General features: G+C 40.8%; 1 protein-coding gene across 5 annotated transcripts in view; it reads right to left on the bottom strand.

Moving 5' to 3' along the window:
- The window catches only part of cacna2d2a (calcium channel, voltage-dependent, alpha 2/delta subunit 2a), a 193,893-nt gene that overhangs the window by 128,356 nt on the left and 40,157 nt on the right, over window positions 1–25,380 (bottom strand). For all 5 annotated transcript variants that reach the window (XM_086041898.1, XM_086041900.1, XM_086041901.1 and 2 more), the window contains exon 3: window positions 11,581–11,697. In XM_086041898.1, coding sequence (XP_085898024.1) covers window positions 11,581–11,697 — 117 coding nt within the window. The remainder of the gene's footprint in view (window positions 1–11,580; window positions 11,698–25,380) is intronic.

Below are 25,380 nucleotides of genomic sequence, written 5' to 3'. Positions count from 1 at the left end.
GAAATTATTAACACATTATATTGTATCTCTTTCCTTTTCAACGTCAGCAAACAATACACCAAACAACCACAGGAGGGCGTTCTGAGGCTGCATATAAACCCGCATTACATATTGACTTTACAACGGGCAGAATAACATGTACAGTGTATATAATTTTACATCTTATTGTAACCCACATAAAGAAACATAAAGATGAATCCTAAAAGCTATTAGAATGTATGAATAATTTAAACTGTTAAAATCTAACATTTTGATAAATAAGTAATTAAAATAGTATGATAAAGACAATTTGACTGTCCATCAATATACATCTATACAAAATAGTGTACTGTTGCTTTAAGACACTGGCTGGGGTCTTGCATCAGCCACACGTACGGAGCTGAGAGCGGGCAAGAGAACAAAGAGATAATTACGACCGAATACATAAATACTTTTGGAGACTTGGAAACATTCTACACGGTCGGGGATAAATAAAAGACTTATTTAATCGATCTATAATCGTTTGGGTGGGTTTAAAGTTATCTTACCGTAACTTTCTTGTTTGCTACATGTGTGAATGTTAGATAAATGTTACATTGTAGCTCGGTGGATATGATGTGTACTAAGAGCACAATTAATTTCCTCCAAAAATGCGACTTAAACTCCAGTGCGACTTATATATGTTTTTTTTCTTCTTTATTATGCATTTTATGGCTGGTGCGACTTGTACCCCGGAGCGACTTATAGTCCAGAAAATACGGTACATTTTACTCGAAAAATATACTTTGTCCTAGTCGAAACAGAGTAAAATTTGAGAGTCAAATATTCAGAGTAAATTTTACACTGAAAAGAATTTGGAGTATTTGAGAAAAACAAGTGTCTACACTCAGAAATTCAGAGTAAATTTTACAAGGAGAGTTTTTGAGGATTTTTTTGCATAGTATTAGATTATTTTTAAAAAATCACTCATGGGTTGAGGAAGAAACCCACGACCTTCAGTTTTGGAGATGGCCACGCTACCACCTGAGCCACGCCGCTCCGACTGTGAGTTAGCAACTTGCTGAAATTATTTTCAATGTAAAACTCACTGAATATTTTACTCTGTTTATACAGGGATGAAATCTAATCTTTCAAGCAAAACGTACTCTACAAAATTGTCTGTGTACTTACTACATCACACGGAGGCACAGCATATGTAAACTAGAGTTCAAAATAAACGGTCAGAGGTGGGCATTTTATGAAATTTTGCCAGACGATTACACTGACTGACAAGCAAACATTTCCACTAGAGCTTAGTCTGTCACTTTTAAAAAGTGTCCTGACATTCATCCATCGTCAGCAAAACGGGCGTCCGTCAAAGACGGACTGACGGAATGCTCCGGCTCTGCAAACAGTGTTCTATAACTTTCGGTCAATAACCGTGCCGTGTGTGCATGTTTTATTTTGGTAGGTTTTGGCATGTGCGTGTGTGTGTTTGTGTGAGAGACGTAGTAAGTATGTTCTTGTCGCCACCGCAGACGGACTGGGCCGACATTAAATAATACCAAGGATTTTAATAATGATAGGCATATGGTCGATAGCAGCTAACGTAGTACTCCATCAGTTTTTCATTCATCCATCCACTTTCCATACCACTTGTCCTATTTAGGGTCGCGAGTGATTTTGAGTCTATCCCAGGTGACTTTAATGTTCCTGAGAATATATTCCAGGATATATGTATTCCAATTATTACAGGATTTAAGACTTTTGACTATGAGGATGGCTCCAGCTTCCTCACGCATTCCAATAACATCCAAGCTGGGTTCAATGAAGACTCCCAAGTTTTCCATTGGTGTGAATCGTTTGTCCACTTGTGCCCTGCGACAGAGCAGCAATCAGTCCTGGGTGCAACTCGTGTTTCACCCAGCTAAGCATAGTTTCCATTCACCTGCACCCCTAGTGGACACAAGCAGTATACGAAATCGATTGCCAGATTTTGGTACCACTGTAAAGGAATACATCTCAAATCAGGCAGGTGTGCCTAATTTTGTTGGCTGTATAGTGCAATTTAAATGATTTGGAGGAGTGTGCAGGTAGCATTCTGATAAAGATTGTGGAAAGCGACTGGGAATGTTACACCAGCTCACTTAACTCTGGTGATTACTCCAGTGTCAGGTTGACATTTATGGTGATAAATGTCACAAAAAATGCCAAAATACACTGTGAACTTTGGTTTTCAACCCTTCATATACTTCACGGGAAGAACGGTACTGTCTGGTACTACTACACTATCGCTGTCATTTCAATCTGCCAACAACAACACAGATACTGTCAGCATTTAGTTGATATTAAAGAGCTAACTCATTTAAATGACAAAAGACATCAGATACTGTCCTGGGTGACCTTTTTAGTTATGCCGATAACAATAATGAGACATTTGAAACAGAAAACTCAATCAATTTTAGCATCAAAACTTCCAACAGTGGCAAAAGGAATAAACACAACCACAATTGTTTTCTTCATATTCTGAGATCTGAGCAACATGACTGGACATGTTTGAACTACATTGAGAGTAATGTGATTAATTTGGCTTTAATTCAGTGTCAAAAAGTAAACTTTTCTCTTCTATTTTTATTGAACTAGAGCTTGTCCTACTTCCCCTCCTTTCCCTGATGGGACCGCAGAGTTGTAACTGCCTCTGCAGAGGCTACCGGAAAATGGGAAACTAAATTACTGTGTTAGAACCTAGAACATAGCATGCCTTTTGCAACACGGTGCGTCACCAAGTGCATGCCTGTTAAGTCCTAACTGGCGATCGGGTTGATTAATTATTCAAACTAGCTGACCTCCACGCCGTCGTGCTCAGGCGCACTCATTATGGAGCTCTTGTAATTCATTAAAAGTGCCCAGATGAACACGGGCCATAGCGAGGGCTGCTCGCTATTACCGATGGACCTGCTGCGTTTTCGGGAGCTTGCTGGTGAGTAAGTCAATCAAGTCGGACTGAAGATAATTAAAGACATGTTACCGTTCACATGTGCACTGAGGAAAATCATGAATGGTTCATCTGTATTAGTAATAAACCGATTATCGGCAAAGGACAGATCCTGTTTACACAGAATACGTTAAAATTGTTTTTTTACAATGTCAACGTGTTAGTGCCATCCGTCCATATTTTACACTGCAGGAAAAAAAAATTCAAACAGCTCCCACTTTTTGATTAAAATCCTTCAAAATTTGCACAAAACACAGCCTGAACAAAAGACGTAAATACTGTCTGTACACTGAAAAGACAAGCTGAATGATGTACCATTCATTTGGCATTTTCCATTTTGCACATGTTGCACTCGACTGGAGCGAGGTTACACGATTGTCCCTTCATCAGACTGCGAACACCTTCTTTATTTGTCACTGATTCACGCCGACAGCGGGCACATAATCGCCCGCCGCTGGTGGTGCAATTTATTGTGCGCACACCAGCTGCCGGCCAAGTGCTGCTGCTGTTGTTGTGGAGATGACAGCAACGCAGAAATCAAGTGCTTCACGTGAATTAGGAAGCTTTTTAGACACCTCTTTGGAAGGATTCATGAACGGGGCCGCAGGGTATCGTAGCCTCGGCTAACCGACTGAATCAATACAAGACACCTCAGTATGAGTTAGCAGATGCAACGTGACACAATAGTAGTGACAAAAGCTCATCAGCGGCGTGATGGAGGGAGCCTCGTTTTTAGGTCCACTGGCCAATTTCAAAGTGTGTCGGCTAAATGTAGGCATTTTAAATGAGTTATTTGTGCCCATTCAATTAAAAGCCAAATGGTGAGGTGTCTCTAAGGAAATCCTGCTGGGATAATGATTCCGCACTGTGAGGACTTGCTCATAATGCTAGTTTAACAACCACACAAAGTTTCTCTGCCATTGATTTCTACCTACAGTTTTGTAACTATGCCATTAGTTACTGCATTTAGTCACCATAAATAGGCACAGGATCAGGTGTGTATTTGGTCATTTGGAAGCTGAAGGCACACCATCTAATGAGGGAATCCGCATGCATTTGCTGCACTGGTAAAAGTTTTATTTTCAGATCAACACAGTTTTCAATGATAAATTCCATAAAGTCCCTCTTGAGGATTATTTCACTGCGCCAAATGACTAACCCTAACCCTAGGCCGAGCCTGCTCCGACGGCCCGCAGTGAACATCGAGGACTTGTAAAAAAATACATATAATAAAGGATACAGACATGCCTGTCACATTCAAAGTATTTATTTATTTTTTGTTCACATTTCCCACAATAATCACATCACTTAACACTTACACCTATCGCTGCTCATTGCTTCACGATGAGACACAGGCAGGAAGTTATGCTAAGATAAGTTAGCTCTAACAATTCAGTGGAAGATGCTTGGCCTCTGTAAAGTAGTGATGGGACGTACAGTGATGAAGATTAAGTTTGTTCGTAGTTAATTCACTTTATAAACACCAATTTAAAGCTGTTAACACTCAGTGAGTGTTCCCAAAATCTTTGTGATTTAAAGCATCACTCATGTCACTCTCCACCTCTCTACTGCATCCTCCTCGCCTGATACTGACAGCAGTGCTGCTGCAACTGGCAAGAGTGTATGGCTGCTGTTGGTGAAACCTCTGGTAGTTTTGATTTAAAAAAATAATAATAAATAAATAAATGTTTGTTTCCCTCTTGCCTTCCGCGCTCCACTGGGGTAACATCATTTTCCTCACAACTGTGAGAACAAGTTTTCTTTGTTATAATATTCTGAATCACGTCCGAACATATGCAGTGAGAAGATGGAATACTTTTTTGCATGGGAAAGGGCGAGGAGCAGTAGAGACGATTAAGATAGGTTAAGCATTTTGATGTGTTTTTCGGATCATGAATTAAGAAGAAAACAATAGTAATTGCTTCAAATCAAGCAAAACAAAATCAATCCGTTTTTACAAGCTTTTTAAGCCCCTGGAAATCTTGCCTATTGGTGACATTTTGTACAAGACATAATGTACCTGACAATCTGATCATCTTTTTTGACTTCCCATATATTTGTGAAATGTACAGTGAACCCCCAAATATGAATGGTCTGTCATGGCAAATTCACTTATTTGTCAAATCTTGTGGAACCTTTCCACCATTATTCATCGCAAAACTCACCTATTCTCTATTACCTCAAACCAAGCTAATAAATAACAGAATTGATTTGACCGCAATTTGGAATCAAGCACTAATGAAGTAAATTGAGGACCTTAATTTAGACAACATCTGCCAACTTGTGGCAGCAATAGGCAATTACAGTACAGATTTCAGAATACGCTTTTTTAAGATGGACGTCAATTATCCGCAGATTTCCAAAGTGCTCTGTCCATATGCCCCCAGAATAGCAGCGGTTCACTGTAATCTATTTTTCAAGGGGACATATTATTGGAAAACTTTGTTTGTATAAAAACAGTACAGAATTGTTTCTGTCCACCCTTCTAATGTGAAATGAAACAACCACGCAAATCTTAAGCTATCTGCCAAGTTGTGAGGAAAGCATTCTGCACTTGGGGATACTTATTAACGACATATTAACGGCCAACCCACACCAAGATTCTCCGCATCATGACTTGGTAGCTTGGCTGGGCAAAGATCCAGAGCCAGCTGGAGTCTTGTCACAGGACTGCGCTGTCTGAAGCACTACATCAAATCCAAGAGGCAAGCAGCGTGTGAACCAGTCCTTCTCAGCTTCCGTTCAGTTACATAACAGTGGGGCTAACGTCCACAATAATCATTGCAGACATACCGGTCTTTGTGTTCTGCGATTTGTCTGTGCACCACATACACACAGTCTATTGTATGAACTGATGCCGCCGCAAGTTAAAATGCTTTTATTGTCTTTATAACAAATGAGCAGGACATCTGGAAACTGTTTTAAATGATAAAAACGGCGTCATGTCTCCTTATTGATTTAATAATTGAAAAGATGCAAGTGTTGTCACCTCAGCCAAGTGTGCACTGTGTTGGGAAAGCCACGCTGAAGAGTCAGCGTCTTAGTGAATTATTAACAGTTAGAACATGATGACAGTTGACTGTGAACGGGCTATTCCTCCCCGTCCCTGACCCGGCTGCGTCATCTAGGTTACCATGGTCAGGAGGAGATGCAGGCCCGTGCCATCTGATTGATTAATTCTGTCAAGCACACTTTAGCCGTCCCCTGCGCGGTGTCCACACCGAGCTTCCCTGCAATCTTTCACAATTACTAGCGGCGTCACCATTAAGTCAAAGAGCATCTCCGTCATCTCTGAAAGACAAGCGGTCCCAAACAAACCAGCATCAATTATTGTGGCCAGCCCCACTTTCACTATTCTTATATTTGACTTGTTGTTAATGTTGGAATATTGACTTTTTTTTCCGTGAGAATAACAAAGGTGAGATCGTGAAGAGAAGAAGCGTGGATGCGACTACCTCACCTCAAAGCACTTAGTTAGACATATTATATACATATTATCACTATTTCAAACAGTTCCCAGGTGTCTTATGATGTCTGTGACATGCTTTTGTCAAAATACCCCAAGGATCAATAATTATTTTTGCCTTGTTGAACTTAGCCGGCCGGCTTTGAGTGAGAGGTCGAACAAGGAGTACAACTTTTGTAACCATAACGACGGGTCGGAGCTACGGGGTTGCGACAAGAAGAGAGAGGACTACTAGTGTGAGGAAAAAAATAACCAAGCACTTATCTCAAGGCACCACTGTATTTGTAAACTAACAATTAAATAGTCAATCACATTGCTATGGCGATGTGCCTACAAGTCATTTTTGCGTGTATTGCAATGAAATGCTGCGATGCATTACGGTAATTGACTTGTTTCTTCTACATTTTGACATGGCGACATCATTCACTCAGCACACAACTCCCTGGAAACTGCACAATTTTTCTGTGATTGATGATGTGAAGACAATTTGTAAAAGCCTGCTGTTGGGTTGAGACTCTCACAGGACAGCAGGGAAAGCACTGGACTGCAGAAATACTTTTTAGCTCCATGAAAAATAGAGCGGGTGGAATGACATGCGTCAGTTGCAAGATATTAGCAGCACTTCTCTACCTCAGTGAGAGGATCACAGGGAAAAGTAAAGCCACTCTGTCTATCCATCACTTCTGTCCAGCTGTCTGTCCAGCGCTTCAGATAGTAGAACCATTCTGCACTGGGAGACTGCATGTGAACCAAGTAGCCGGTACATTGAGTTTCATCCCAGTCCAATGGGACACCCGCTCCCACCAAACATGGATTCTGTGTGAAGTGCCGATATCTATTTATGTGGGTCAATCTTGTTTTTCCCAGGTGTGCTTCCATCAACCAGTGCTAAAGAGACTTCACTGATTGCAGCCTTTACCGCTCTTTGCCGGCAGTTACCGACGGAATCTCTTGTACATTGCCTCGAAGAAAATTCATGCAGCGCCAAGACCGTTCATCTTACCTCACCTCCATTGTTTGACCCTGCCAGCGTGGAGTGCTGGGCTCGTATCCATCAGGCAACGAGCAACCCGGAGGCAGCCATCCTTCAGCCTCTCACAGCTATTGGGATAGTACTGAAATGTGTGTAATTGGATTAGAACAACCTTATTCCCCCCTTTCCATTCCACCAGGCTCCTCTGTGAAATCTCAAGTGAAGAGATTTGACAACGGCCGTTTTTGCTCTACAGAAGCCGACGGGAACATAACAGCTCTCAACTCTCAAGTATGTTTGCTCGGAGCGGGAAAATCCCAGCAGGGGACCCTGACTGACAGCTCCGATTCATTTTGGGCTGTGAGTGACACCGGACGAGATGCGACGGCATATGTTTCTGGGCGACCCACCTGAACTCGGGGCCTGATCTAATGCGAAGCATCACAGGAAGAGGTGAGCCCCCCCCCCCCCCCCGGATCAGTCATCGTAAGTCGCGTGGCGTCGCGTGCCGACATGACAGGCTACACGGGCGGCCTTCTTCGGCTTCAAAGAGCTGTCAGAGAAACGCTCCGGTATCGCTCTCAGGTGGGAGCCTGTTGCTCTGATCTCACACTAGACACACACACCGTAGTGCACAAACACACAAAAGTCTGCACATACCCTCTGCTGATACTACGCAGGATTCACACGCCGCTGCAATGTTAACATTCAAGCGCTTTTAAGATCAATTTCAAGGTTTTCCACTGCCTTAATACTGACGGCAATGATGTAATTGTACAAAACTATTAATGCGTCAATTTTCTGTCGTGCTTATGCTCATTAGGGTCGTGGGTGAGCTGGAGACTAACCTAGCTGACTTCTGGTGAGAGAAGTTGGGTACACCTTGGATTGGCCGCCCATCAGCCACTGGGCACCGATGCAGTACACAAGCAATCTTGTCATTACACACTAAAAATGCTTAGTCAGCCTGTTTATCCGAGAAGGATATTCCCTTCATTTGTGGAACCATCTCAAGGTTTTCTATTTTTCATGGGGGGGATTTAGATCAGGAGATGTCGTTAATATTTTTCAACTGTGGGCAGGTGAAACCCTTTAAGACTCTTGCACTCTAAGATTAAAAATAACACAATTTTGGGTCAAACATGGACCGATCCACTAATTGGGTCAATTTGACCAAATTTCTTGCATTGTTTTGTACAAAACAGCCCAATTCTAGGGGTTGTTTTGTACAAAACTACCCATTCTTTCGATGGTTTTCTGCATAAACAACCCAGAAAGTTGGGTCAAATTGACACAAGTAGTGGATTGGTCCATTTTTCACGCAAAATTGTGTTATTTTTAACCCAACTGTTTTTAGAGTGTGTCATTAAAGGCTATATAAATAATATCCATCCATTATCCGTACCGCTTGTCCTCACAAGGGTCGCGGGCGTGCTGGAGCCTATCCCAGCTGTCTTCGGGCAGTAGGCGGGGAACACCCTGAATCGGTTGCCAGCCAATCGCAGGGCACACAGAGACAAACAAACATCCGCACTCACAATCACACCTAGGGGCAAATTAGAGAGTCCAATCAACTTACCATGCATGTTTTTGGAATGTGGGAGGAAACCGGAGTACCCGGAGAAAACCCACGCAGGCACGGGAAGAACATGCAAACTCCACACAGGGAGGCCGGAGCCGGGATCGAACCCACGACCTCTGAACTGTGAGGCGGACGTGCTAACCAGTCGACCACCCTATATGAATAATAATTATATATAATTATTGGGTAGCTGTGGATCTTGAGCAGGTTGGGCTCATCGTTTTGACCCAGCAGACTGGGTTGAAGATTGGATTTAGGTGGGCTGAAGACCTGAAGCTGGTCCATCACTTGGGACAGTTTAGTGTGCCGAAAGCTGAAATAAATCTAATATAGCATTCTTCCAAGATTTTATAGGCGGCTGGACGGCTCAGTGGGTAACACTGCTGACCATGGACACAGTGCAAATACTGTCAATCATATCATCCGGGGACTTGCTACGGTGACCCCTGATGGGGGAGTTGCTTCTTCTACAAATAAATCAGTATTATTTTTAACCACAGCTATACTAATAACTTGGTGACCAATTTGTTATTAACTTTAACTCCTCAGCCTGGGTAGTTTTCACCCTGCTGTACTCTGGCAGCTCAGAAAGTAACAAAAGTGCCATTAGGTAATTCAGAGTGCAACAAAATAGTGTTGGAGTGCGCTCTGGCTGCCCCAAGTGAGGACACGAAGCGCCCAGTGCGTCAGGCAGTCCAGATGGAAACAGTTCAAGAATGAGCTGCTAATTGTTTTTTTAACATAGGATGCATTTGGAAATTAATGGGAGGGGGAAATCAGATACAGTTTTGTAATTGTTTCTTCACATTCAACGTTAGATATTGTAAATATCCATGTAGGGACTTGTAGTAGAATCAAAGTGTAAAAAAGAAGCACGTAAACTTACTATTTTACATTTTTATTCAACAAAGCCATTATGACCCCATTTTTCTTTGCCTCCCTTCCCTTTTTGCAATCTCTTTTTCCTTTACGCTTTGCTTTTTACCAAAAAGTTTTTACCGCTTCACTTTTGCCCCAGCACCCTCATTCCCGTCCCTTCCTTGCTCATTTTTAAATCTATGAATTTCTGAACATCATTTCTTGATTCTTCCACGCCGCAGGGAGACATTCTCATTCCAGACCGTCTATTTTTTTTTTTTTTTTTCCCACTCGCCACCTCATTTCCTCCCTCCCTCCATCCTCAGTGAGTCTGGCGGACATGTGAAAGTTGGTGGGGAAGTGATGGGTTTTGTTGTGGTTGGTGTGTGTGTGTGTCAGGTGGGGAAAAGTGCCAAAACCAATGTCATTCCAAATCCAATCATGGCCATTGGAGATGTACTGCGACGCCTTGTTCCCTTTAAGAATCCCAACTGTGGAATTAATCACGCCCCTGAGAGACCTCTGCTCCTCGGGATGAATGTGCTTTATCCCCCCAAACACCACATGCTTTCGGAAGATACACACTTCCATCCTTTTTTTAAAAGACCAAACTCCAAAATGTCAGCGCTTTTCACTCTCAAGTGACCATACCAGGGTCAAAATGCATGGATGTTCAAAAGTCCTCCATCCTTAACACTCGTGTTACGTTCGCTTATCGGGAGTCGTAGTAATGTTCTTGAGTCAGTTTGTTTCGGAGTATGTTAAATTATCCGTTAGTGTAAAAACCCCGGAGGGTGTGGTGGTGGGGTTGGGCTCCCAATCAACATTTTTCTTTATACCTCATTATGAACTCAATATGATTTAAATCATTATTTAGTGCACGACCTCTCACATCTGATGTTTCAAGGAGGACAATTTATTTGTTGCATGGAACCCCCTTGCATGTTAACACTTTTTAAAATGTATAAATACTGTGTGTGAAATGAGCCATTTATACTATATATCTTGACTAAAATGAAAAGTTGTAATATTATGAGGATAAAGTTATATATTTTTGAGGGGAAAAAATGTCAATGTCATAATGGTGCGAGAGTAAAGTTTTATATTTTTGAGAACAAAAACCTGTGTGGATTTTTAGATTGCATTTGTAGTGTTACGATAAATTCATTTATTTTCAAGAAAAAACAAATGTCGATTTTTTTTTTTTTTTTACACTTGCAATATTTTCATGATAAAAGTAGTACATTTTCAAGATAAAAGGCGTAATATTTTAAGAGTAGCAGAATTTTGGTAAGAGAAGCGGGGTCCACCCTGGAGTCACCAATCAATCACAGTGAACACATACTCACTTATTCTCACCTATGGGGAATTTAGACTTTTAAATCAACCAAACATGCATGTTGTTAGTGTGACCGGTTCTCTACGTTGTGTTCTGTGCGTTGGTCAAGTAGACTCAGACTGGGTCTCACGCGGTGTTTTATTAGTCCACAGAGCTGGGCAGTCCGTCCCTGGGCCGGCCCGGTCGGCCCATTTTTATACATTCAATCCCAACAGCAATACAAGTGTTTTGGTGAAATTAATAATATACTGTAAGTTGTTATATTAGGAAGGTTACATTATTTTCTATGGGGAAAAGCGTTTCTGAAATCAGCATCACAGTTTTGTGTTGTGAGTTTTTGCTGCATTTATTTTAATGTCATCGCGCTTACATGTTTCAAGTGAAGTGTTTCAAGCATTTAGTCGCTTACCTCCAGGGCTTTCCTCTTACTGTTTAGCAGCCTAGCAATGTCCCGTGCCACTCTCTCCACGAGGTCCTTGGGGTTGTTCCTCTTGATTTCAAACTGGCTCCTCTTCTCATTGTAAATCTGCACACACACACAAAGTGAGAAGCACAACTCAGATTACAATGCGCACCTTCGTTTGTTTTAAGGAGATAAATAATTTAATCACAGGGGAGCAGCGTGCTTGCTCTGGAGTGAGCACACATGATGGTAAACATGATCCGCTGAGCAGGCAAGCAGTCTGCCATCGCTTCCATAAGCCTCGGCGCAGTAGCATAAGTAAACACAGAGTGAGGTCCTTAATGGCACAACACTTAGCGAGGCCAGCTGCGATATGGAACAAATTAAATAAACAATAACTCATTTACCTTGCACACTGTCCAAAATCCTCTGATTGTGGCTGTAGAACAACCTTTTTGTATAACAGTGAACCCCATTTTTTCGTTAGGGATATAGTTCAGATGCACCAACAATGTACAAAAATCCGCAAAATACAAAGTAAGGCCCGACCAATTAATCGGGTGGTATTAGTTGTTTTAAAATTGGCAAAAGTCGGCAGATTTTTTTGCAGATCATTATTATTATTATTGTTGTTGTTGTTTTTTAACACATGCTCACATTACAACATGAGACAGAGACATGACATTCAAACCTCTTTTCACATTTGCAACATGTTTGTGTTTTTTTTCGGGTTTTTTTAATCTTTGACAATCATCCACTTTGTCTAGAAATTCTAACAAAAAGTGCATTGATCTCCTGTGTTCAGCAGCACTTCAGATTGTCCCTTAATTGATGGACCCCAACTGATAGCCAAAGAGGTGAAGCTGGATCAGTAATAAAATAACCCAGTCTTAAATTAATCTTTTCTCAAAAAGGCAGATGCCGTTGTGTGTCAAAATGCCGAATACCTGCGTCAACAATCAGCCCAGCCGATTACTATCCAATGGGATAATCGTTCAAAAAAAAGATTAAAAAACAAAAATTCTATCCCTGCAGCCCTAGTCAGCAAGAACAACCTCTTTCAGCAGATTGCCCAAAAAGACTCACTGTACCAAGTGGACCTGTAAAGTTATGCACTATTGTCACAGTCACGTTCCTCCTGGAGTTGCAAACGTAAGCATGCCTTTAAAAATATCCATATGTCAACGTGACTTGCTGATGTGCAGCAAGAGCGCAAACAAAGGCATCCATTGGCTCTCTCTCTCTCTATCAAGCTGAAAGCTGGGCAGGCGGCCATTGGCCCAGTGAGCTGACACATCTGGTCCCAGAGGTTCGGACCGCGCCAGCCGAGCACTCTGATGAGATTTGCCTGGCCTTGGTCTTACACTGGCCAGGCCCTGAGGGATCATAGATTGCGTTTACCTTCCAGCAAGGGGTTAAAAGAGGTTTCTTCTCACTAAGGTGACATAAACGTGAGGAACATATGATCTAAAGTGACACACATCATTTCAAGTTCTTTTCTCAAAGAGAAACTTTCAGTGGAATTGTAATAAAGCGGCAGCCCCAGTGAAGAATTAAGTGAAATGCTTGACTCCATGTCAAATTTGTTTTCAAATCAATATTAATTTCGTTAATGGGCCCTGCCTTTGGAAGATTCACTACAGCAAGCACCCAGGTGAGGGACGAAATTAAACATGTCGCTATGAATTAGGAGTCTCCTTTTATTATAATCGTACTAAATGTCAAAAGCAATTTTCAACATTAATTACTCTGAACTTTGCAATAAATAATCAGCTGGAGCAAGCACAAAAACGCTTCTATAATGCAACAGAGAAAAAATAGGTAAACATATATTGTTTTTTAACATATTCCTGTAATTCCTTTTTAAAATGCGTGCAACCTCACGCAACAAAAAAATAAATTGGAAGTGGTGTGCTGACTGGTCTTATCGTGTGTGGTGTACTCGAGATGACCAACAAATGTCCCAAGTTAAATTGATTTTATAAGAATTTAGTAGAAAATCTCACAAATGAAGCCCATTACTACATTGTGCAACACTGGAACAAGCATGCTTTCAAGCACCCCCCAAAATGCCACTTTTCTACTCATTACACAACACTTCACTTAGTTGTCATGTGGAATTCAACAGTTCCAGTAGGAATAAGTTCCTTAAATTGCCAAAAGAAAAACATGTAGGGTAAGACAAAACAAACGTAAAGAATTTGTTGTAGGGGTAGTAGAGATATGCAAACCTGACTTTCAATAGACAAACTAACATGGACTGCTAAAACACATTCACAGACTTTTTATGTGTGGGTGTGGGTGTAAATTAGGGCATTAGGAATTTAATGATTTTGGTTTCGGCTTCTCACATTTTTAGAAAATTTACAAAGGGAGAAAAACGATTAATGTGCCGAGCGGCACAATGTGTTTGCAAGTTCGTACGTCGTGAAAGCAGCCTTAATGCACCCACTGTGTCGCTTGTGCAGCAATCGTGTGACGAATGTCCTCCCTGAGTATGCTTTAAGCTGTTTAATGATACCCCAGTTGGCGTTTACTGTGAAACTAAACACACAACAAAAATAATTACACACAATGTATATTTGCTGTAAATACCGGACATGCTTTGTTTTAAAAACATTACCAGTGCTAATGCTTAAGTCAATGTAAAATCTCATTGACTGGCTAATTAGCATTGATTCCCGGGATATGTGATATTCCTTCAAATAAAGAATTCTCACTCACAAACGCTTCGGAACACATTTGTCAAACGAACAAAATTGCCATTTGAATATCAATCAAAATAATTGTAATTATTACTTTTTTTCATCATCCAGTCCAACTCTAATGTACATCCAGAAAATACATTTGCTCCTTGGTTCCATTTCTCATGAATATCAGTGATGACAGGTCAGTATTCCATACGAGCTCTCGCTGTTTGATCAAGCATGACACAAGCGTAATGGATCCCCCTACACAGTTTTCCACAACTGCTGTAGCCGATGTTTATTTTTGTATCACTTACTGCCACATAAGCGGAAAAGCAATCACTTTCACCAGCGTTTTGTACATTGCCCAAGGAAAGACTATTTTATTGTATTTGTCAGTTTGTGGTGTTTTAATAATAGATGCCTAAAATTCCATCCGTCCGTCACCTAAGCAGTAAATGTCATTAATTTATCTGATAACTACGTGTACACAGTTGGGCCATGAACATTTACTGTTTATATTTGGTTTAATTGAGTGTACGCGTCATTACCTGCATTAGTGATAGTAATAGTCAGAACTGGTTTGGTAGCCACTGGCAATTACAGCGGTACAGAGTAAAGGTAGCATCACCATGCACCATACATAATTCATATTCAAATGAAAGTTAACTTTATATAGGTCAGCTCTATTTATAAATCATGAGCGTGGCCATGTTTGTTATAGTAGGACATTGTTAATGCATAGACTGTGTATTTTCAATGTTGGGGCATTAGCTTAGCTTAGCATTAGCAATTTCAGCACTAGGGGTGTTCAGATCAAGGTTTTAAGGTGCCGATACCGATACTATCATCCATGAATGTAATCAGCCGATGCCGATCACATGGCTTGAGTGTAATTTTTTTTATTTTACAACTACAACCAAACATTTTTCTTGAATAATCGATTGATCTGTTGATTGATCTGTTGAACATTTTATTTTAATGTGTAATTAATTCAAAATATTAGGATATGCTTGATAACAAGATAACATTTTATTGTTAAACATTTACGAACATTTGCAGACGAGGGAGAGTGAGATACAGTAAATAGATGTCACTGTTTCTTTCCATACTTGATCGTTTGTATTTTATAGACTACATGTAAATTAAACTTTAAGAAAACTAGTTTCCATTTATGTATACGTCACTAGTAGAAAATGTGCACAGAGCCATTAGTGTGACATCTACTGTACTGCAGTATTGAGCAGGTTATGATCATTTTCATGGCCAGATATGCAGCTGTATAGCCTCTGGTAGTTTCAAAACAAGCCTTGTAGACGGTCTTTTTTTGTCATGTTGGTCGGCTTGCCGTGGCTGTTGGCCATGTAAGCAAAAAATTCCACTTTGTGCGTCGTGATTTTCAAGGAGGAGTGGAGGTGCAGCGAGCGAACGTGCAGCCAGCGCTTCAATGGGCCATCTTCACACACAGAATGTGTGCAACTTAAAGGCGTTTCACACGTCAGTAGACGGGCAGCTATGCGCGTATGTATACTTGCCTTTCAGACAGAATTGGTGAGCTATGTGTGCTTTTTTTTTTTGTTATGTTTTTTTTTTTTTTAAATACCGATGTTAAAAAAATGGTATTTGGCCGTTTTCGGGGTACGGTACTGGTACCGGTATATGAATTTAGAGCATTTGGTACACAGTCATAGCCATGAATACAATTTTACAGTGTACAGACATGAAATATGAAATAATCATAGCAACTTATCGTGTTATATTATGAAGATATGGGCCCAGAAACAGTTCAAACTGAACCGACGCAATTTAGCTCATCGGGCCACCACTTCAAAAGATACAATGTCAGACTCTGGCAACTGACAGCAAAAAACAGTTTAATCAAACAAGCATTTCTGATCTTCAAGGGCGCATATGGAATTAATTCTTTGTGTTTGGCAACATGTCCACTGTATGCACCACATGCACCGATCTGCACACAAAGTATCAAGTGTGATTGGTAATGAAGTTCTATCTCCAAGAGTAAAAATACAATATGTGCTTTAACTGTCCTGAACAGTGCTATTATGCACTTTGCACTCACTTTTTGAAGTAGCCACCCCATTCTAGCTCATCACCTGGTCGTCATGGTAATGAATACTGTTTGCCTCCCTCAGTGAAAGTGCAATCCCTCTTTTACTGTCTTTATGAGGGCTTGCTTCTTCTCCCTCTACACTCTGGGCTGCTACTTCTGAGAGCAGTGACCAGTCACCTCGTTGCATTCCCCTAACTCCATCCCCAGTCGTCATTGGATAAGAAATACGCACTTTGCTGCATACTCTAATTCTTGATCCTTAGAGAATTTTGATGAAAGCATATCACAGAAATGTTGTATTGTTATTAAGACATCTTAAAAATGTTTTAAATCATATACAAAAGCATGTTTCCTCTATAAGGAAAAAAAAAAGACTCCAGTCATTTAAAAAGCAAATAAACATGTTTGCCTTGTGTTGCCCATTAAAAATTGTAAAGCGGTTTGTTTGTTTTGGGATTAAAACGTCTATTAGTGCTAATCAGTCATGCAGTTGGCTTGAGGCTGTGAAGCCTGGGCAGCATTCTGTGCCGGCCTGTCATTCTCCGAGGGAATGACGAGAGGCGGCTGGGCAGACCGCCGCTGACGGCCAATCAAACCTTCTGCTGCTGACACTTTAGACAGGATATGACACCGGCGACTGCCAATTGCCACCAATATGCTTTTGCTGGCACGGAGGACGCATGTGAATGAAACATCGAACATTGACGCACTCTGGGTACAGCTTGTGCACATCGCACACATTCTGTCATGCTCGTCATTAAGCCATGATGACGGATTCCAGTGTGCCAAAAACTCAAGAGTGGCACTGTAAACACACAGATGGGTTGACAAGAGGACCGCAGCATGCTAGAAAGCCACTGTTAAAAAAAAAAAATGGCACTCCACATGAGCATGTCCATGTGGAGGGCAACATGGACTGAGCGAATTCAAATCGACATTGCAATGTTGTACAATGTCATATTCAAGGCTGCGAAAAAGACAACAACAAAAAAACTCTACTTCATTTCGGTCAATTGGTAGGCTTTATTTTCTTAAATGTATGTGTATTTTACATATTTATTTAAATAGTGGCTAGATAAGTTCATAGCTTTAAAAAGTACAGTCCACACGTTTACGTATCATTGTGTCATGAAACATGAAAAGCGATAAAGCCGCAGATTCGTTTTAATGACTGTTATAATCTGATTTATGAATTACTGACTTATGTTTACACCACACTTGTTTGGTAGATTTTTGTGAAGTTGTCAGTGAATGCTTAAAATACTGCCGGTCAAATTGTGTAGAAAGTTCTTATATGTCTATATGTGCTAAGAGATTAACCACCGACCAGTCTAGGGCACAGCCCATTTCTCTCATCCAAAATCAGCTTGGAAAGGCTACAGCTCAGGCTGTGACCCTACTGTAGACAAGTGTTGAATATTAATTAAAAAAAAAAAAAAAAAGAAAACTGATGGCTGGATATAGTAATATGAGTCTGTACCTCAGAGAGTAACTGAAATATTGAGTGGGATTATCGTCATAGTTAATTAGTATTACATTGCAGCACGCACACATTGTCGTCTGACGCCTTTAGTTAGCTACACATGCTAACACAGTTGCATTCCTTGTAGAATTAAGCCTCCCTGACAGCCTGTGTAGATGTTTTCCCACCACTGACACTCATCATCAGTCTGTTTTTCTCCCTCTGCTGTCTCATTAAGGCACACAATCCTTCCCCAAAACATGACATCAACTCTAGCCGTCAATGTCTGCGCTTCTTGCTAAATTTGTCTGGCCTAGTGCAGCCGTCGGCTTTTATTCAACTGCGTGAAGCTTCTGGTGTGTTGTGTCTTATCAAGCTCCCCGTGGAGGGGCTGCTGCCGCTCTCGGTGGCTGAAGGAAGCCCAGTTCGCTCAGCCGAGCCCACTAATATTCCTTAATGATGTGGCATCTGTCTCTGTCAAGCAGCCGGGCGCGGGCCTATTGCGGGAGATAAGCAGTCCTCCCTCCTCGACACGGCAGGACAAACACATCAACAGTAACAGCTTTACCTTTAAAATGTGTCAATACCTTGAAATGATTTTGTTTCAGTAGTTTTACTTTTGTCTGTTGCAGTTACTACATTTGACTAAATTTCTCTTTCTGACTAAATGCCTATATTGATTGTTCATTTCTGAAAATACGGCGGAGCCTAGAGAAAATTAAATCACCTCACAAGAAGCAGCAGTTTGTCGGATAATGAACAATTCTACAAACTGTTTATTGCTATTATCAGTTGAGGTTTACTGTCAAACTAAAGAAAAGAAAGAGAATTGCACCTTGGGCATTTGCCTTACTCAAGCCTGTTAAATCTGCAAATCTCAACTGGGGTCTTCCAATATGGAGTTTTTATCTTCCTGCCACATTGCAAAAAACATGTGACTGGCTGGTTGTCCACACTATACAATACAATACAATACAATTTTATTTGCATAGCGCATTTCATAACAGCTAGAGCTGTAACAAAGCACTTTACATACAAACAACAAAATAGCCATAATACAACAAAATGGAGTCAATACATTAACAAAAAACACTATCTACAATAGACACCGGAAAAGATCTGAAAATTTCAGGGCGGATCAAAAGCCAGAGAATAGAAATGTGTCTTCAAACGGGATTTAAAAGTGGACAGAGAAGGGGCTTGCCTAACATCCAATGGGAGGTCATTCCAAAGGGAAGGACCAGCAGCCGAAAAAGCTTGACCGCCTCTGAGTCTCCGCTTGGTCCTCGCCACCTCGAGCAGCGACTGGTCCGCAGGCTGCGGGAAGATGCGTAGGAGTGGAAGACCTCAGAGAGGTACGCCGGGGCCAGGCCATTTAATGACTTGTAAACAAATAGAAGCATCTTAAAATGAACCCTGAAATGCACTGGGAGCCAGTGGAGGGAGGCCAGAATTGGTGTTATGTACTGTACAAGACAACAACCCTTCACATTTAAATCCACACCTATGGACAATTTCAAGGCTTTAATTAACGTTTAATTAAATTAAAGATGCATGTTTTGGAAAGTGGGACTAGGTCAGAGATACCCACAGAAAAAAAACATGAAAACAGAGAGAGATCATGCTAAATTGAGATTCAAGCCCAGAATCCTTTGACTGTGTGGCTAACCATTTCTCCACTGCCCGCTATCCCAGCGTTATCACGAAACACTCTTAAAAAAAATCCAACATACTGCTTGATAACATACACAAGTGTGTAGGCTACAGAAAAACACGGCAACAGTCTGACCTTACAGTCACTCTACTTTGCAATTTTAATGTCTTGTAGGGATTAACCAGTGCCAAGAGAGTGAGGTAAGTGCATACCATATTTTAGTATGTTGATCTTGTTTTTGAGAAAAGTAAGACTAAATTAAAGCTGCAAGCGGAGATGAACAGGCCCTCACACATCGTCTATCGTGGCAAAAACTTTGACGCCATGATTATCCCACATTAAATGGCGCAGGCTAAAAAGCCACTGTCTACAATACACATTTCTTATTGGGGCATAGCTGAGAGCTACTTCTTGGGTTTGACAGTCACTTCTGAAATAACAAATTTGGTCAAATTACATTGAATAATGTCATGTTGTTATTAATGAATCATACATTTATGTGAAGACATCATCTTAACGATCTTATGATAATTACGAAACGGAAAAATATCATTATGCAACATTTTATTTCTATAACGCTCACCGAGTGCTAAGCAGCATTCACAGAAAATCACAATGTCCCATCACTGGTGAGCTATTTTTAGAACAACTCATGTGGTGCTTGTGGGCTACCTTGTGCACTACGGTGGTGACCCCTCCCCAAAAGGGAGTTTGTCAAAGTACGAGCCTTTAAATTCCCCCAAAAGTGTCTCTTTCAAACCAAAATCGTCGACTCCCTGTTCAATTTTAGGCATGAGTCTTGAAGACTTTTTTAAGTGTCCTGTTAATCAGTGAAACTAGTGTTGTGAATTTCTAGCTTTCCAATGGGCGCTACTGAGCAAAAAATGGCTCCTCAAAACCAAAATGGCTGACGTCCCATTCAATTTTTAGGCATTGGTCCTTGAGACTTTTTTATGCTTCTTGTTATACTATACAATACAATACATCGTCATTTATATCACGTTTTCACAACAGCTGCAGCTGTAACAAAGCACTGATGCCATTTCCAATGTGAGGTAGAATATAATTACGAAAACCGATTAATCAGCCAATTAATTGAAAATATATATGCAGATTAAATAAAAAATATATAATGAATGTTATGACTGTTTTACAATACTTTGTCCTTTTGAATTGGTTTCATTTTATGAAAGAGAGAAACATTATTTTTTTTATTTGTTCTTTGTGAATCTTTGCAATTTTGAAAAGGTAATATCAGCCTATTAAATTGGTCAGACCTAGTGTAAACAACATGAAAACCAGAGAGCTGTCTATGAGTGCAGTCAATGAAGTCATGCAGTCAATTATCCTTTCAAAATACGAATATATTGGCATTATTCTGCTTTTGAAAGGCCATGTAAATATGCGCAAAAAACTGAATATGCTCATATCCCAGTTTTTAAAAACCTAAATAAGACCCCTGGGTTACCCCTTTTCTAACCTTAATTTTTGGTCTCATAAACGCGATCGGAATACCTCCTTTGGAAGGAACATTGGTTTATGTTCTGAGCATGATCCACAGGCAAGGAATCTTGGTCTTTTGAGTACAGGTTGCACTCGTATACGAAGCGATGCTGCTTGATCGCCGTAGCGAGAAGTTAAGGCCCCGATGGCCATTTATACGTTGACACTCGCTAGACGAGCCTAACTTAAAAAAATTGATTTCTCTTCAGCGGTTTCACGTTATTTTTTTTCTCTCCAGCAAAAATGACACAGTGTGTATATGGACACAAATTAACCTGAATATCGACTGCATATAAAAGTAGTCATTTTCAGCAGGATACACACACTCGTGAAACAATTTGTGTTTCCAGGCATGTTGAGGACCCTAATAAGGGCAATTAATTCACTGGATGAATGATAAATGATTCTGTCGTGCTTGGGTCCCAAAAAACCATCCAAAAAAGGCAAGATACATAAATAAAGAAGAATGAAAAGAACAAGAGATAATTGTAATATGGGCCCAGGGGGAAACACGGGGCATTATCTGCCAGCTCGCTGCTTCCAGGCAAACGTCACAGGAAACAAAGGCTGGCCAACATGTTTACATACACCCCATTCGGACAGTTTGAGATAAGAGGAGGGTGACATTGGACGGGGGAGCGAGGGGGTGGTGACATTATCAGAGGGATTGTCAACCGGCGATCCAAACAGGTGGGAACAAAGACACACACACGCGCGGACACACGCTCAAATGGTCAAACCCCAAAAAGCCAATAAAGCTCACCTAATCTCAATGACATACAAGTGTGTTCAGCTGCAAGCAGCCCGAGTCATTGTGGAATAATTGAAGGCTTTTGGTTTTGGGTGACAAGTGGCTCTGCAGCTCCCGGGCAGCTGAAGTAAAGAAGACAATAGGTGAACACTGCTGTTGACCAGTGTTTAATAATGTGGCTGGTGGCCCGAGGGCCCCGGCCCCGGGTTCAATTCACCTCCTGTACCCGAATCCCAGACAATGCTATTGCTAAATGTATGTGCATTGGCTTCTGTCGTGGCTTAAGCAAAGAGTTTTCCCCTCTATTCAAGAATACAGTATGCGGCAAAAACCTAGTATAATGGTTTAAAAACATTTCCTCAACTGCAAACCCTGGCTTTAAATGATATAGACATGTACGTGAAGAAACACAATAATTGACATGAAAGCAAGCAATAAAACACAATATCATTCACTTCATGACATACTGTATTTTCCTATGTCATTTTGAACTTACGGTTTTCAGTATCAATTAAAAAAACAATGTGCTTAATTGCTAAAAACTGTATTTTTTCTTGTGAGTATGTTCCTGAAACCTTGAGTGATTTTTTAAAAATAAACTAAAATAATAATAATAATAATAATAATAATGATAGTAATAGTAATGATGCGTCGATTTAAGTACCAAACAAGTAAAATTTACTCAAAAACTCTCCTCACTGCAGAAAAAACTTTAATAGTTCACTCCAATTTTTTTTTTTTTCGGTGTAAAATGTCATCATGTCATCTTCCAAACCGCTTATCCTATATAGGGTCGCGGGGAGTTGCTGGAGCCTATCCCAGCCGTCAATGGGCGAAGGCAGACTACACCCCGAACTGGTCGCCAGCCAGTCGCAGGGCACACACGGTGTAAAATGTATTCTGAATATTTGACTCTCTTCCAAGTGTAAATTTTACCCTGTTTAGACTGAGACCAAATAGAGTCTTTTTAGAGTAAAATGTACTCTACGAAATATACTGTGTATATATCCAGAAATTAACAATGATACACAGCAGTGTCTGTACACAACAGAGCATCATGTCAATATATAATTTTTTTGAGTCATTTGGTAACATAAGAACGTGTTGAAAAAGATCCTAATTAATCAATTAATTGATTAAGAATTGGCTACATTTTGGGATTTATTTAATCGTGTCTTAAGAGTATACTTACTCTAATGCAGTGTTTTTCAAATTCTGTGTGCCGCGAGATATTGTCAGGTGTGCCGTGGGAAATTATCTAATTTGTGTGCCTGTGCTGTCTAGCGCATGGTAGCGTAATCATGTCTTTACTACATTGTAGTACTCTTTCATACCAGTAGGTAGCTGCAGCAACAGGTAGCTAATTGTGTTTCTTTAGAGACAAGCCAATTAGTGACGCATGTTTATCCAGACAGGCCCATGATTCACACTGAGTAAGTATCAATATGAAACATTATAAAATACTTTTTCTTTGTGTTTATTTAATTCCTATTCAAGACATTATAATATAACATCACTCTTCAATGTTAAAAAATGCTGCTTATATAAACAATATAACACTTATATTTTTAAAATAAGCTTATTTTTCACAATTTTAGATGGTGGTGTGCCGCAGGATTTTTTCAATGAAATAAATGTGCCTTGACTCAAAAAAGTTTTGAAAAACACTGCTCTAATGCCCTTGCATGTGGGAAAGGCGAACCACATTCGCCCATGCCCTTTCCCATCGTTTATTGAACACCAAGAACATCTGCGCACTCACGCAGGAGACGCTGCTGGGCCACAGCGCACGGACAGACACACACTCAAACTTGTCACTCGCCCCACCTCTTAAAGGCACATGGCTAACACACACATTTTTTTTGTACATTTTAAAAAGTGTGTTTTAATACATTTAAATATGTTTACAGCAAGGGTGAGGGGTAAACCGGTTTTTAATGTGTTTTAGTGCTTTTTTTTTTTTTTATACAGCAGCTGATTTTCTGCTACTGCATCGGGTTGTGGAACGTATCAACCCGCGATGAATGGGTGTTCACTGTACACGAACATAAAAAACAAAAAAAGCCGTGTCCATACAAGTGATTCAACAGCACCTTGTTGCCCAATCAGACAAGGATTCATAGCATAAGAGACGGATGAGAGGAAATGTGGGCCAACCTCCCCCACGCTCCTCTCCTCCCTTCCCTTCCATCCTCCGTCATGGTATTTGTCTTTTCGACGGAGATAAAGTGCAGGCTTTTTATTAACTTGCTGATGGTAGAGAATTGCTTTTTCCCATCCGCGAGGAATTCTCACAAACAGCGGCAAAAGAATAACCCTCCCTATAATTCTTCTCGCCGCCATTTCTCTTCCTTCCTCGACATCCAGTGCCTCACACTGAGGTATATTAAATATACAAGCATAATTTCCTGCCTTCCCATTGTAATCCGTCAAAGTAGCGACATTAAAAGGTAAAGAAAAAGGATAAATCAAGTGATGTGTTGGAAGTTGTGTGCAGGATTTCACGCTTCCACGCACTAAAGGACTTCAAACGTGCGAAACGGCGCACATTATATTTTGCTACATGCGTGACAGTGTGTTTGCACGCTTGTGTGTGTTCTGTTGAGTGGGCTGTGTGGAGGTCCTCCTGCTGAGGAGACAGAGCCTTGAGGGGGTTGTCTCGCTATAACGTCTCCTCCTCTCCTAATTACGCACCACTTCCATGCCACTGATGAAGCCTGGCAGGCTGGCACCTGTCCATCAGTCTAACTCGACGTGTTGCACCCCAAGTGTGCGCTGATTTTGATTTAAGGATTCACACGCGGAAAAGATGCCCATACAGCGAAGGGACCGAGCCCTGATGCGAAGTGAAAATTCGCAAGTCATTCATCGAAAAATGATTACAATTACCAATACAAGTCGTTTGAACACAAAATATAGCATTTGGAAATGGAAACTTTTTAAAAATGTGATTCAAAGATTAATCGACAAAATAATTCAAGGAAGAATCATTTACTAAAATAATCGGCTGGAGCCCAGCTTTCAAACCAAAATTCCAAATCATATTACAACATTATCCTTTAAATGAGGTGGCCAGCCCATGGGCGGACTGACTCTTCTCACCAAAAGTCAGCTGGGATAAGCACAAGCTCACCCGCAATCCTAATTAGGACAAGCACTTGGGAGAATGGATGGATGGACACCACAAACAAACATTACATTTACAATCCAAGGTTAAAGACATTGGGGTCGTTAAAAAAAGGAAGGTGATCAGCTTATGGTTTGTCTCTCGTCTCCAATACAAAGCGAATGGAGGAGGTGTGGTCTAAAAGTACACATTTTGAAGGACAGTTCTGGCAGCCAATTGCGAAACTCATTTTAAAGATGGTGCTAAACATGTTTTCATTGGTTGTTTGGCGACATCCTTTTCATATGTAAGTGAACTCTTAAAACTGTACTAGTGTTCAAAGTCCAAATCATCATAAAGTGGAGGTACACGACTTTCATCTCACGGAGCCGATTCATACATTTTTGGAGATATCCGTCTGGAGAGTCTGTATCTAACCTGCGTGACTGTCGCTCTGGCAGCCATTTTGTCCAGGCCCTCTTATCTCAGGCGCACCGTGGGCAAAACACAGCAAAGCAGCGAGGAACCCAGAGGCAATTTAAAGGCACCGGCTGTTGCATTTCAAAGCTCTG

This window comes from Filicampus tigris, chromosome 9, assembly GCF_054856515.1.
Source record: "Filicampus tigris isolate MCC_2025a chromosome 9, RoL_Ftig_1.0, whole genome shotgun sequence".
Taxonomy (NCBI): Eukaryota; Metazoa; Chordata; class Actinopteri; order Syngnathiformes; family Syngnathidae; genus Filicampus; species Filicampus tigris.
This window is presented reverse-complemented; position numbering and strand designations above follow the sequence as displayed.